The sequence below is a fragment of the Equus przewalskii genome, chromosome 2 (genome assembly GCF_037783145.1).
Source record: "Equus przewalskii isolate Varuska chromosome 2, EquPr2, whole genome shotgun sequence".
Taxonomy (NCBI): domain Eukaryota; kingdom Metazoa; phylum Chordata; class Mammalia; order Perissodactyla; family Equidae; genus Equus; species Equus przewalskii.
In genome coordinates, this window is record NC_091832.1 from 87639431 (window position 1) to 87654409 (window position 14979).

The 14979-nt window shown below is 36.1% G+C and overlaps 1 protein-coding gene across 3 annotated transcripts in view; it reads right to left on the minus strand.

The window, feature by feature from the left end:
* Nucleotides 1-1093: 1093 nt before the first annotated feature.
* The window catches only part of HHIP (hedgehog interacting protein), a 90311-nt gene continuing 76425 nt past the window's right edge, over nt 1094-14979 (minus strand). Inside the window, exons 12-14 of one of the 3 annotated variants that reach the window (XM_070608906.1) lie at nt 10582-10730; nt 7873-7997; nt 1094-7037 (exon numbers count right to left, since the gene is read on the minus strand). In XM_070608906.1, the coding sequence (XP_070465007.1) occupies nt 7023-7037; nt 7873-7997; nt 10582-10730 (289 nt within the window). In that variant the 3' untranslated portion in view covers nt 1094-7022. Of the gene's footprint in view, nt 7038-7677; nt 7998-10581; nt 10731-14979 lie in introns of those variants that run through there. The other 2 variants (XM_008524790.2, XM_008524789.2) reach the window with 2 other exon arrangements.

The window sequence follows — 14979 nt, forward strand, 5'->3', positions numbered from 1 at the left end:
CCAGACAGCCCAGGAAAGAAAGAGGGTGATTAGGGACTAAACTACAGGGACAGATGCTAAGGACTGGAAAGGCACTGCCTGAAGGGGAACTCTGGGGCTTCCCAGGCCACTGTGGAATGGCTAAAGGACATTTTTCATGGTGTCACTTTGCCTAACTTAAAACTACTAGACCATAATCTGAGCTCAGGGACTGTGTCTTTGAATAAGCACCTCGTAACACATTTTATTCTCCTAGAAATAATCATCACATACAGAAATAGCTTTTCCTTTCAATGAGTCAAAGAGATGTCTCTATCCAGAAAGAAGATCTAGATGAAAGCATTTTGCTCTTCTAAAGAATATTGGCAGACTTAAAATTCATGTTCAAAATAGCAGATCTGATCTTATACAAAAACTCTTGACGGTTAACTGGAAGCAAAATGGGAAGGTCAGCAAAGTTTGGGGCATTGGCAATCACCTTTCCTCATGTCCCTCCCCTTCTACATGATTCTTCCCTTCACTTTGGGCACTCAGTACTCTCAACTCCTCTTTCATATTCTTCATTTATTAATTCTCGCTTACTTGAAAGGATCAGATTTAAGTTATAGCTTAAGGTAAATTTAAATCAATGTAACATCTTATGGCTGCCTAATATATGTATACAGTGAAACTGATCCTTAACATTGGCATATATTTGGGGGAATAAAACTTCAAAATTAGAACGTGAAAAATGACAAAAGGCAAGAATATTTTGAAGAAGTAGTGTGGGTGTGGAATAGTTAAAAATTAGTGTTTATATAATTAGCATGAATATTTAGGAAATTTTTTTTTTTGAGGAAGATTAGCCCTGAGCTAACATCTGCTGCCAATCCTCCTCTTTTTTGCTGAAGAAGACTGGCCCTGAGCTAACATCTGTGCCCATTTTCCTCTACTTTATATGTGGGATGGCTGCCACAGCATGGCTTGACAAGCAGTATGTAGGTCCATACCTGGGATCTGAACCCCGGGCCGCTGAAGTGGAACATGCAAACTTAACTGCTGTGCCACCAGGCTGGCCCCAGGAAAAAATTTTAAATTCTAAAATAAAAAAGAATTTTAAAATAGCACATGTACATCAGGTCATAAGATAAAGTTTAATACATTTGATCATGTTAAAGGACACAAAACACAGCCAATCTAACCAAATTTCAGGCATGCATTTACATAAATATATTAAATTAAGAAAAGAAATTATACACTTAAACATCCTTTTCACCTAAAAATCATTAAATCCACAGATCAACAATAAACACCAATTCTCTGCATTTACCACTTCAAGATACAATTGTTCTATTTTAAAGATAACACAAATACACTTGTTAGAATTTATATGCATTATACATATATTATATATTACATAGATAGTGTGTATACATATGTAGTGTTTGTACAGATAGATAAATATATATACATGGGTGTGTGCACACGTACAGATACACACAAACGTACTTTAGGCCATCTGTACTATTATTGCTGGATTCTAATGAGCTGAATGGAGCTCACTGAGTGTGATTATTGTCTTTTGCTTCCAACATGTTCATCATATCCACTGGGCTCACAATCCCCCACTGTAAACGTCCTTGCCTTTTCTATAGCACATGATCATGCTAGGCACTTCAATAAATATTTATTGAATTAATGAATGGATGGATGGCTGAATAATAGAGCGATCAAAGAGAACGGCAGATTATAATAACTTGGTTAAATAAGTCAGATTAATTCAAACTTAGAGGGATTATTTGAGCTAATGACTGTGTGTTACTTTTTAGAAGAACACTTGTAGAAATCCCAACTAGTGTATATTAACTCTGCTCCCTTACAAGTGTACCTGTTTTTACTACTTGTTCCTATAGCCTTCTGCCTCTTATTAACAGAAATTCAAGCAAGGATTCGTTCTGGTATTTTCCACGAGTAAGGGTATGGACAGATTGCCCTGTCCACAACCTAAACGAAAATGAACTAGGGAAACCAAAACATGTTAGAACAATGATAAAGTTAACCATTCTTTAAAACTGGACAAAATTAATCACAGATAAAGCCTAGAAAGACACAGAGTCTCTTTTCAGGTTTCTCTTATGCTTACTAATTATAATGATTTGACAATTTTTTTCATTTTAATTAGATGGGTTTCTTTTAAATAAACAGTCTTCTTTAGCGTGTCCTAGGGAATCAGGTTTCAAAAATTCCATAGTACTTCAGTATCATTGATCTTTTTACTACATGGTTCTTGGTGAAATGCATATCCAAAAATGTCCTATGAATGTAACGCCATAAGGGAAATATCTGATACCTCCTAAGTTGTCAATTCAACTTCTCAAAATAGTATTATGAAACAGATTCTACTATACATGAAATCTTAATTTATTCTAGGAAAGTCATGTCTCAGATTTTAAGAATACGAGGTAAAGAAACATCCAGCATACATTTTGGGCACATACTATGCCAAACCTGACCACACACTGTTCATGTGAATGGAAACTATTGGCTAGTTATTCTTTAGGGCAAAAGGAAATGTACAAGAATTAGTTTCTAGCTGTGAAGACAAAACTGATCTTATATTTAGCCATTATGAATTTCCCATCACTGTGAATGTTGTTTTTTCTATCCTATGTGCTAAAATGTCTTTTTAACTGAAAATATTATAGTCAATTGTGATACCTCACCATACATTTATGTTAATTTGCTTGTATATGTATACTTGTACTTTGATTTTAACTAATACGTAATGCACATATGCAAAAAAAAAATCCTGAATGAAACGTGACGTCTGACTTTGTGATATACATGAGATGTAACCTAGAATTCTATGTTGAGTTGATACTTCTTTTTTGGTTTATAAATCACTATGTAACTGGCTAAAAAAAGCAATAACAGGTTTTAGGCCCAAGGCTTTATGTTGATACAAGGAATCCATCACTCATTTTTTGTTTTTTCAACCAACTTATATATGACCTACACAAATGGTTATGGGAAAGCAAGGTAAATGATGAGTGTGTCTTGGGTTCATATTTAATGAGAATTTAAGAAAAGTGCTAATCTGATAAATGAATAAACCTCTCCACAGCAGCACAGAAACTACCAATATGATTGAGAAGAAACGGTGCTGTAACACTCCCTCACGCACTCAGGAAGGCATCATCTTACTCTCCTAAACAGCCATTTGAAGGCAATTTCCAAAACTTATGAGGACACATTTAAGAGAAAGAAGTGTTGAAGTTGGCTAGGATTAGTGTTTGGCAGGTTCTATGGTCATGTTTTTAATATTTTTAATATCAAAATGCTTCTATTCTTAAGTTTCCCATCTTCTTTGACACCATCTTAATTATTGGAGGTATGACTAAGTTGTGTTGATGTAGCAAAGAGAAAGAAGGGAAGATAGCAAACATATATTTCTTTAGGATATTCTAAAGAGGAACTTTCTGAAGGTATCGCCAGCATTCACAATAATAGGCCCACTAACTTCCCGGGGGTAATATAGAAATACGTATATTTTCTGGGCATAGAATTTTGGTATGAGTTCTCTGCAAGTTCAAGTCTTATCCCAGAGATGGGGAAAGAAGATTCTGAAGTCTCCATTGAGGGAACTACTTCTTATTTTATCCTCATAGATTTGGAATAATCTTCTTCAAAAGACAGTCCATAGTCATGGTTTTTAATTGAATAGCAACTAGCTACTAACTTTCACTACTGTTTGCTCAGGCTCTTGACTGGGGATATTCCTTGTGTCTTTCCTGTATCTATGATGGAACACCAGTTGAACTGGAGCATCCAGGCTGGCAGTCATTTATGCTTTTGGTTATTTCTTTCAAATGGTTATAATAGATCAGTCTAATATGTTCATATTTGTCTACTGTTCTTCTTGATATAGAGTCTGAGCAAATGTGACACCAGGAGAGGGCATTTTTCAGGAAAATAAAGAAAAGATCATAACCAGCAAAATCAGTAGCAACCCTACCCCAGGACATATTCATTATGGGTGTACTGAAGACATGTCTGTTTAGTCAAAACCAATAGAAATAGAGGAGAAGGGAAAGGTTAAAAGGAAGAAGGATATATGGAGGGGGAGAAGAGAGGTAGAGAGAGAGACAAGAGAGTGAGAGAGAAAGATAGCTATCATAGGTACTATTCTATGGCGATGCTCAGAAACTTTAATTTATTGATAAATCAATACAACTACCTATGGTATATCTTATTTTCCTCTTAAAAATTTGGACTTCATTTCTCTTTTATATGTCAAAACTAAGAAATTTAGACTAATAAAAGTTTAAATTAATGTGTACTTTGAAAGACCCTAAATGTGGCATCTAACCTCATGTCTTACACTTAGTAGGCTTGTTGTATAGTTTATGATTCAGAGATAAAAACAATATCGAAAAGAGATACATTAAACATTGTTAGTACATTATTATGTAATTATTTTCAAAGAAAGAAATAGAGAAGAAGTGCCTGCTCTGAAGTATGTAAACGAAAGGAGAATGGTTTTCTACTTAGGTTGTGTGTATATGTTGTATGTGTAAGTTTCTTCGCTCTTTCTTTATGAGATAGTCCATTAATCTGAGAAAACTGAGTATTCTTTGTGATAAAATAAAAGATACATTTTACAAGAGCCACATTGAAACAAAATTCTAAGAAGAAAAGTTATGGATGGAAGCACTTTTTATTGCCATCACTCAAGTTTCTTAACTCTTCCCTTCTTTTTACTGTAATCATGTGCCAATTCAGTTTTCTTCTCATTACCTTAAATAATTGGCGAGAAAACAAAGTTCTATTAACCAGGACAAGAGTGTGGCAGAAGCAGTGGTAGAAAGCTTTTCTCCAACTCTTTATAACTACCATAACAGCATTTCACATTAAATTGGCAGCCAAAATTTAACCTCTAGAATGGACAAATCAATAATATACATCTTCCTATTTCTTTGTTTAATCTTTATCTCATACATCTGCATTCATACCAAGGACATTTTTCTTCTATTTTGATTGTGTGCCTTATGAACCAAGGAGATGTTGCCATTTGTGTATTGAAACATTAACTTTTCCCTAGCTCATACTTTTCAACCAATTCCTACCTGCCTCTCACCATGAATTTTTAAGATAATTCTCCAGTCACATATTTTAAAAATCTACTTCAAAGGAAAGGTCAAAGGATCTTTTGAAATGACACTGCATTTAAAATATGTAGCCCTCAATTAGCCTTTGCTATTTTCTTCTTTCCTAAGAACATAAAGAAATGACTCCAACAACTTTACTTTTTTTGTTTGGGTTTAATATCCATGGATCTTGCTCTCTCCTTTTTAGAAGATTTTGGTCTTTTATTCTAATGACTCACAATAGAATAAACAATGACACCTGGGGTACATATGTTTTTCTAAGTCATTTGAAACTCTTCACTTGGGAAAGGACTGTATAAAACAATCTGGGCTTGGTCAATTTAATATAGACATTTTTAAATTGGAGAACTCACGGCAATATAACACCTTTTCTTTTGGAAAGATTCTTTTGGAAGAAATGGAAAGATTAAGGATGTAAGAAGAAACGCTGGATTTTTCAGATTTTGCTGAATATATAGCAGTATCCTTATTGTTTTCAGTGAAACTATGAATGGGAGAATGTGTAATAAAACTGCACAATTTGACAGATTTAGACAGCTGGCTCCCTCACGAGAAGTTCACATTTTGTTAATGTCACCCACGTTGAATAAGGGACGATTAGATGGTAAGGTCCACTTACAAAAATGGTTGTCAGGACATTTTTTTTTAATTGTAAAACTTTCTGTGATGGAATTCAGTAAAAAGGCTATGAAGAGAAAGCAACGGAGACAAAAGACTGCTATTAACCTACAGATGCAGGCTACTGCAGGGTTCATTGCAAGATTTGTCACACTGCTGGGCCAATGAAGTGCTAGTCTGACTAGAAAGGACCACCCCTTTTCTGGGGTAAGAGGGCAATTTGGTCTCCATGCTCATTTAATCCTGAGACTTCTTTGAATAGACTGTCAATTGAATCTAAATTGTGCAAAATTATGCATGCACTTTTTAATGCAGGCTATTGTTCACTAAGCACTGAACCAAGATTTCTCAACCCATTTCCATTTGGCATGAGGTCACTTGAAACTTAAGTAATCATATATGGAAGACAAGAGCAGTGTACTTAACCAACCTTTCTACGTTGTGGTTTCTATATAAATGCTCACTGTGCTTTAATTGCAAATCTCTCGCTTTAAAACAATAGAGAAATACTAGTTACAAGATTTTATTTTTTTTAATTGAGGCTCATATTCCTAAAGGTAAGGAGCAGGTTTGGAAAGTCAGCCTGTGCTGTGTAATCTATACTACTCTCCAATTTAGATTCTGGAAGAACAGATGTTTACAGAAGGACAACCTATAGTGGGTGTGCGCATGTCATGAGTAGGTGTTTTTTCAGTAGTGCAAAGAGGCCGCATAATTTTCTTATAACCTAAACGTAGAGAGCTGGCCTCGAAAACCATTAAGACAAATGTCTATCAGACTTTTTGCAGTTTTAAATCAGAACATGGCATTTCTTTAAAAACTTGAACAGAACATTTACAGAAAATTTATTCATACATTAACCAAAGAGGATTTTCATTGAGTTCTGAAAGAACATATACATTAAAAGTCATATTTGGCAAGAATTATTATATTAAAAATTTGTACAAGTGACAGTTTACATAACCAAGATTTGTCAAAACGAGTGAGCTCTTCTCAGTGAGGTTCAATTCAATCTGAAATCTGCAACATTCTAATTACGTATACTCGGACAGTCTTGCTATGGTGAAAAGCACATTACAAATGTTTAATGCTGGAATTTTATAAGGATTGGCTGTTTTCTTGCTTTTTCATCCGTCGTTAATGATTACATGTTGGCACAAGGATACATTGCTAGATTAGATCCACAGCACATTAAAGACTGTTTCTCACTCCCCTTCATTCCAATTAAGTTGGTGAAAAATGTAACTTTAGTATTTTACAGGACAGGGTAAAGGTGTTTCATCTAGGTGATGTCTATATTATAAAAATAAAATAAAAAATATAAATATGTAACACAAACCCAGTGCCTATTGTTAAATAAAATATACAATAAAAGCAGACCTTTTAGGAAGATTGGTTTTAGAATACGTATGCTGTTATGATTTAATTATAAAACACTTGAAAACAATCTTGAGATTAAGCTAGGGTAACAAGACTTATCTGCCAATAAAAAGGTAAGTGCGTAACATTCTGTAATTGGATACATTGATAAAAATGAAGATTACAATTTTATACCAAGTTGCCCATTTAGAAATTCATCAGGGAGTTCTGAAACATTCTCTCATATTATAGTCCTTTAATATAAAAATATTGCCTTTTTTTATTAGATCCATCAGATTGTACAGCAATGTTTCAAAACTCCATTAAAGTTGACTTTAGTTATTACAGACAGAAAATTCTTGGGAAGTCAAATAATCTCTTCTGGTGACATAAAAATTCCACTATCAATTTACAAAGGAATTTTTGCGTAAATTACTCCACACAAGGAAATATATATTTTTAAAACCCATCTGTTATGCAACCACGGGTATAAGGGTTGTGAGTGTGTGTGTGTATGTGCATATGTGAACCAATGTGCCAACATACACACATAGGATCTGCACATTTCTGAAAATTATTTTTAAATTAATAAAAGAAAATGAAATCACAGGAGTGTGTAGCAGGATAACAGTCTTTCTTTTTAATGACAGGATAAAAAATAAATGCCCATTGGAAAGGAATATTCAAACAGTCCCAGAAACTATACAATGTAACTTGTTAGATCCAGCAAATAAGATGTCATGTCAATGATCTGATCAAGAATACCTGCCCTGGTTACTCTGCGGATGTTTCTGTCCACTTGTTCACACTGAGGACCAAGGTATCCTTTTTTACAGAGGCACTTGTTTGGTCTAACACAGACACCTCCGTGACGACATGCTGGCTCACATTTTGCTGGGAGAAAAAAGAGCAATAAAATCACACACTCATTCTGTAGGTCAGAAACAGCACTGAGTATGAGGTCAACAAATATTTGATGAGGAAGGGCAGGGAGGGAAAGAAGGAGGAATCTAGTCACAGAATGATCTGAAAGATAATAAATACAAGAAGAAAAGAAGGCTTTCAGACCCACAGTTATTTGGGGGCCCGAAATCAGCAGACAATGGGAGACACTTCCAGAGAAGCAGAGATCATGGGAAACAATTTCAATCCCTCGTGGAACAGACTCTATTTAAAATGAGGATTTCAGTTCTTTTAAACCTTTGATCCATTAGGGCATTTCCAACAGGGGGCCTTCCAAAACTGTTCCCATTTCTCCAGGGTAAGACCTCTCTGTGGAACGGGCGCGGCTGGAGAGGGAGGCCCAGCGGCTGGAGCATCTCCAGTGCAACACAAGGAATGGTTAGTTTTCAATTTTGGTTAGGTGGAGTATCCACCATGTGGACTCTGGTGGATTCCTCCTCTTGCTTGCTCCCAGAGGGTGTGCAGCATATGCCTCATCTCTGATTACACTTTGAAGCCCCTCTGTGGGATCAGTGCAGTTGGCCAGTGAAAGAAGTTCTGTGCAATCCTTTTCATGGTTACTCTGCAGCACAGAATCTCTTCATGAAAGAATTTTTAACCACTACAATATAGTAGGGAATGTAAAGATTTACTGCTAAAACGAGATGGAGAGATCAAATTGGGTATATAAGTTAATTATCTTTTACTGATAGAATAAATCTGGAGTGTGCAGCCACTTTAGACAGAACCAAATTCCTTGAATACACGTCCTTATACTTTCAGGGAACAGGGTTATTGTAACCTTTTCATATGCATTAATCAGAATCCAGCGGTCTGTGGCTGACACATAGAAAGGAAAGAAAATAGACTATTTTCTCCTTTAAATTCGAGGGAGATGAGTAAATTGTGTGACTATATGAATAAAGTTCTTGCTTGGGTCAAAAATACCACAAATATATTACTTTTATAAAATAGTCTGGTTTAGCTTATGTATTCAAACTATTTAAACTGATTTAGTGCAAAGATTAAAGTGCGTTATTGAAACAAAACTTCATGTTATCTCAAAGAATGTCCATTTTCATTTATATCACATTATTATTATTAATCTCTATTATGGGATGTATAATGGCACCTATATTCAGAATAATTTGTTTACCCTCAGTTTAAACATACTGTTACTAGAAGGCACTCAGTAAATATTTGCTATCTGATGACTTGAGGTGACTTAAGAGGTAAGGCAAAATGCAAAGCAAGGAGTAAAACAGAATGGACACTATATAAAAGCAGAAAGAAGAGATATTGTCAGGCATCAAAGGAAGCAGAAGGAAGATATATTATCAGGAATTAGAATATTACTGTACTCGAATACTGATTCTCATTTTTTTTTTTGTCCACTAACAAAAAGGGAGATAGACTAGGTCAATTAAAATGTAAGCATTTCTTTTAAATAACAATTACTTAATTTCTGTTGAGTTTTATTTATGATAGCTTTTCCCTAGATTTGTAAGCATAATATTAATCAATCTCATAATGTTATTAGTGCTGAAGCAATTTGAGCTTAAAATGTATACTGTACATGTGACTTTAAATGTTGGCTACTTTTTGTTAGACAATATATAAAGCAAATAAGTCATGGTTATAATTTTTGAAGCAAATCATGTTTAGAATAAAGAAAAATGGCATTTACAAATTAAGAATAATATTAAATATTGATTTTGGACTTTAATTTTCATTGGCAAGACATACTTTAATATTTGAAATAGCTTTAAAATTTGAACTTTGAAGAGGTCAAAATCTTTTGTTGTCATATGTAATGATGGTTGTTGAAAATGTACTTTCAACATATACCTCTTAAACTCTACGTATCTAAATGTATTAAATTTTCTTTTTTCACACCAAGCAGAATTTAAATATCATTGCAAGTAATTGAGGAAATATCAAGTTGACGGATAGAATAACCCTGGAATAAATCTCCTTTGCTCTCTCGCGGCAGCTGCACACCTAATTGATGGCTCACAGGGGAGTGGCGAAAAGAATTAAAAAATCTCATAATATGCCTCTTAGATAATTGCATTTTCCTCTTTTATTTAATAACACCCACTGAAAAACTCTGTTTTTAGTGCACTGTAGCAAGAAAGCAAACAGTAAAGTTAGGGAGGGCATTTATGGGGTGTCTGGAAAATGCTGGCACTTGGAGAGAGGCTTTGCGAACACTAAGTCATTGGCTGGTGTGAAATCTCAAACCCAGGACTGAGAGCCCGTAGAGATGATCTAGTTCTGCTGTTTTCATTTTTTACTTTGCGAAAGGACTCAATTATGTTTATGATTAACTCATATAAATGAGTTCACTTACATTAGGAAAATGGGAAAGGTTTCATTTACACGTTCAGAAACAGACTGAGCATTAATATTATTGTAAACGTCTGAACAATTTTGAACACTAGAGAGTTCTAGAAGGAATAACTGATGTTAGGTTCTTGCGTTCCTAAGGGCTGTCTCAGGCCTAGTCTCTCCCGGGGCGAACAGAAATCCTCACCGATTCTGCAGAAGTCCCCTTCCCATCCCGGGCTGCAGCAGCATTTTCCCGTGGGCGTACAGTAGCCGTTCCGACAGAGCCGGGAACACTCCGAAGTCAGTGTCTGCGCAGGTTGTACCGTGGCTCTGCATTCCTCAGGCATTAGAGGTCTGCATCAAAAGACAGCCGTTCAAAGGATATTTTGGTGGAAAATCAATATTGGAATGAAATCTAGTGATTTTGTAGCTTACAAAGCATGTTCTTGCTTTCGAAAGAGACCTTTCTTTTAAGTGACTCAGAAAGGTTGACAACTTTCTAAGAACAGAAAACACACTCGTGAGGAAACAAACTAACCAGTTTTCAGCCAAAGGGAACATATTAAACATTTTAAGAAACTTTATCATGAGCAGAATTCATTGATTCAAAATGTAATTATACTATACTGCTATTTTTGGTAGTTAAGAATTTCTAGTAATTACAATTTTAAAACAAAAAAATATAGAGATATTTTAAAATCTTTTTATTTTTTAGATCTACAGAAATTTTTAGGAATAATATCTGAGGTAGGTTTCACTTGTTATTGGCATACTTGGCAATATCACCAGGCTGAAGACATTCATCAAAATGAGCACTTCTAGCCTAAAAAAGCTTGCGAATCAATTTTGGTTTAATTTTACATTTCTTTTGAGGTACTTTTTTCAGATTGATTTTTCTTGAAAGGGCATTATAATATACGTGTGTGTGTGTGTAATACTGACTCAAATTTTAAACCCTTTATGCAAAAAAATGATCCACATATGGAGAGACTTTATATACATACATATGTATATATAGATATATATACATTTTTTATGATTTGATTTTGTCCTGCTCTAAAGAAAAAGAATGCTAAATAGTAGCAAACAGAAAAATCTCATCTGCCAAGTAAAAAGTCAGACTTTGTTTTCACTGCTCTACAATTGCCATCATTTACAGAGGGACCAAGATGCCTCCAGAAGATTTTTATGGTTCTGACTGTTTTTGAAATAAGACAAGCTGGGTCAGGCTGGAATCATGGTCACAACTGCTTATTACCTAATCTTTGGGAGCAAATGCGCACTGGTACGCCTCTATCCGTCACTGTTACCTGTGCCACAGTGTGTGAGAAGGCTCTTTTCAGTTAAGGAATGTCAACAAACACTTCATCACCAGTCAAATCAGTACCATTAGGATGGCCAGAGCAGTTGGACTCCTTAAGTACCATAACAAAGAAGGTGATAATTACAGGTCAAAAGCACCACAAGAGGTAAATGATATAGCCTTGTGAAAGAAGCAAATAATTCGGCCCTGTGGACCCAGTTTTCTTGAGATAGGTTATCTTGTTATGCCCCTATGGCAATATGAACAGTGATAATAATTTGGGGCCTGACCTCAGGCTATTTCTACACTGGCTCAAAACCATATTAAAAACACACAGTGACTTCTTTAGCTCCTCCTTCCAACGAAAGTCCCACTCTATGTTGAAAGGACTGTTTTTTGCAACTAACATGAAAATTTAAGAGAAAACTCTTTTAAATCTATTCAACCTCTTATTTAAAATCTAGAAAGGGTCAATTTATGTGAAAGGTCATTAAGGCATTCCATAGTTTCACTCAGAAAACAGTAACAAGTATTTTCCATGTGTTGCCTAAGGGAGTCTTTCTGAAAGTAAGGGCAGGGTGGGATAAAGTGGAGAAAAAGTTTAATGGTTATGCCAAGGAAACAGAGGGCATGAAGTTCACCTTCTTCTTGTTGTTTTGAACAAACCAATTCTGCTCTATTTCTCCCGCATATAAAATTCTTATTTCGTTTGTGAAACAATAGTGGCATTTTTTTTTACCAGTAGAAGAGCTGTTTTTCCATAGCCATGAAGCTCTTCTGAGTCACAGGCCATGATTATTTACCAAGTAGAATTCAGTAAACAGGTATTCTTCAAATTTTACAGGCAGCTGAAATTCTTCCAATTTCTATTTGTTCCTCACTTGTTCACTCTCCTTCTGACTCATTCAAGTAAAGAGACCCAGCAGTAGAGTGAGTCAAAAATACATCACAGGTTATATGTGATGCCAAATATGCAGGGACTTGGCTCACATGCTACTCAACAAGATGGCTCATGCCTGAGCAGATACATCTAAAGGGAAGCTACTATTTAGATCAAGAAGATAGGTGACATCGGTTAAACAACAACCAGAAGATGTTGCCTATTGGAGGCAAAGTGTAGGGGCATTGATTCATGTGCGCTGGCAAAAGGAATGAGGGATGAGGAAGAAGGTTGGGGTATTGAAGTGCAATTCCTCAGGGTGGGGGATCTGATTCTTGTTTCCCTGCTGTGTCTCCAATTAGATGCTTTGACTGCTTTTCACCAAACATTCAAACAATGTGGAAACTTAGATTATGGAGGGAATTCTAAATTGTTCTCTCCCTAAGATTTAGTAAATGCTTATCTATCTGTGGATGGAATTATTCATACTTGGGCTTCTTTACTTTAGCTTATATAAGATTGTATGGTTGTCTCAACGTCATAGATGAACATGATTTCCTTAAATTTTTACTTAAATGCTGAGGAAAATAACCTCTTTTTTCTTTTATGAAGTTGACAAATAACATGTCTCACTTAGGATGTTAAGTAAATCCTCTCCTTTTTTAAACTGTTCTTCCACTGGGGATCCTTTAACATGAAAATTTACATAAAACATAGCCCATCACTTACAGGAGTTCACTTCTCTTAAGGAATGGGTTATCCTATCTCCCTTTCCCCTTCCCCAAGGAAATGAGAACTTTCTGAGGGCAAAAGCAACATATTCAATCCTCTTCAAGTCCAGTCATTTCCCTGGGCAAGTACGGTGCTCTTCGCAGGGATAAGAACAAAACAGGGTCCTGATCCTCATGGAGACACCGTTAACATGCAAACACACTTAACGGAGGAAGGGAGTGTAAGAACTGCCCAAAAGGGGACTGGCCTGGTGGCGCAGCAGTTAAGTGCACAAGTTCCACTTTGGTGGCCTGGGCTTTGCCAGTTTGGATCCTGGGAGCGGACATGGCACCGCTTGGCAAGCCATGTTGTGGTAGATGTCCCACACAGAAAGCAGAGGAATATGGGCATGGATGTTAGATCAGGGCCAGTCTTCCTCAGCAAAAAGAGGAGGATTGGCAGTACTTAGCTCAGGGTTAATCTTCTTCTTCTTCAAAAAAGAACTGCCTGATTCCTTTATCCATATGCACTTTGGGACACATGGAAAGGAGCCCCTAGCAACTGTAACCTTTGCAAAACTATTTTTCTTCCTTGCTTTTCCTCATTATCATGAGGTAGGAAAAACATGACGCATAGTGAGGTCCTAGAGCCGCAGCACCAGCCTCAGTGGGGAGTTTGTTAGAAATGCAGAGTTTCAGGCCCCTCCCCACACCTGTGGAATCAGAGTCTGCGCTTCGGCCAGTTTGTCAGGTGATTCACACGCATCTTCAAGTTTGAGAGGCACTGCTCTAAATTAGGACCAGTTCCTAGCCAGTAGCATTTAACGTGACCATGAATTAGTGTGGCCAGGAGCTTCCAAGGACAGAATGCTCTGAAATCTTCTAATTGGAGGGAGTCTCGCCTCTACACGAGGTGGTGGTCTTCATAAGCCACTGCAGATTCTACGGTTTAAGGAATTTCCTCACTCTGTAAGCATTTTAATATACAGTGATAATCCATAACAACACATTGTTTCTAAAATCATTACTCAGGACTTTTACCTAAAAAAGGGCAAGAAAGTGGAAACTTTCTCAGGATGGGATAGATTTTACTGTTTCCCATCTGTATAGGAATAAGCATGAGTGGACAGGTGCTGTGCCATCTTTTATATACTCATTTTAGTGCCTTTCTCTCAGGTCAACACACAAATTGATTTTTTTCTTTTAGTTTGGATAATTCTCCTTAGTTTAGATGTTCACTCAATTCTTCTTGCTCATGTTGACATTCCTCTTTTCAGCGTCAGTTTACCCAGGAGGAGTAGAATTTTGGATTCCGATGGACTTACAGCATGTTTTGTGACGACACATAGCCATTTTGTAGCAGCTAGTAAAACGATAATCCATTATACGAATTCAATTTGGCTGTGAGGAATGTTATACATTCATGACACAATCATATTCCAGGTAGGAGAACAGAGAAAATGGAATCTATTTCTGGGTAACCATGCAATATTGGTCTCATTTCGGGCTTTATGGCAGTGCAGATGGCAATACACATTTCTGAACAGTATTTTCGAGTCCTATTTGAGGTAGACCAAGAAACTGAATGTTTTAAGACCTACTGCTTTCATTTTATTCTTAAGGAATGCCTTACTTGACATTATATCATATGTAGGCTGCAGAACTGTCTTTTTATGTATGTCCTGAGTAACCCCGATATTGGAATAAACC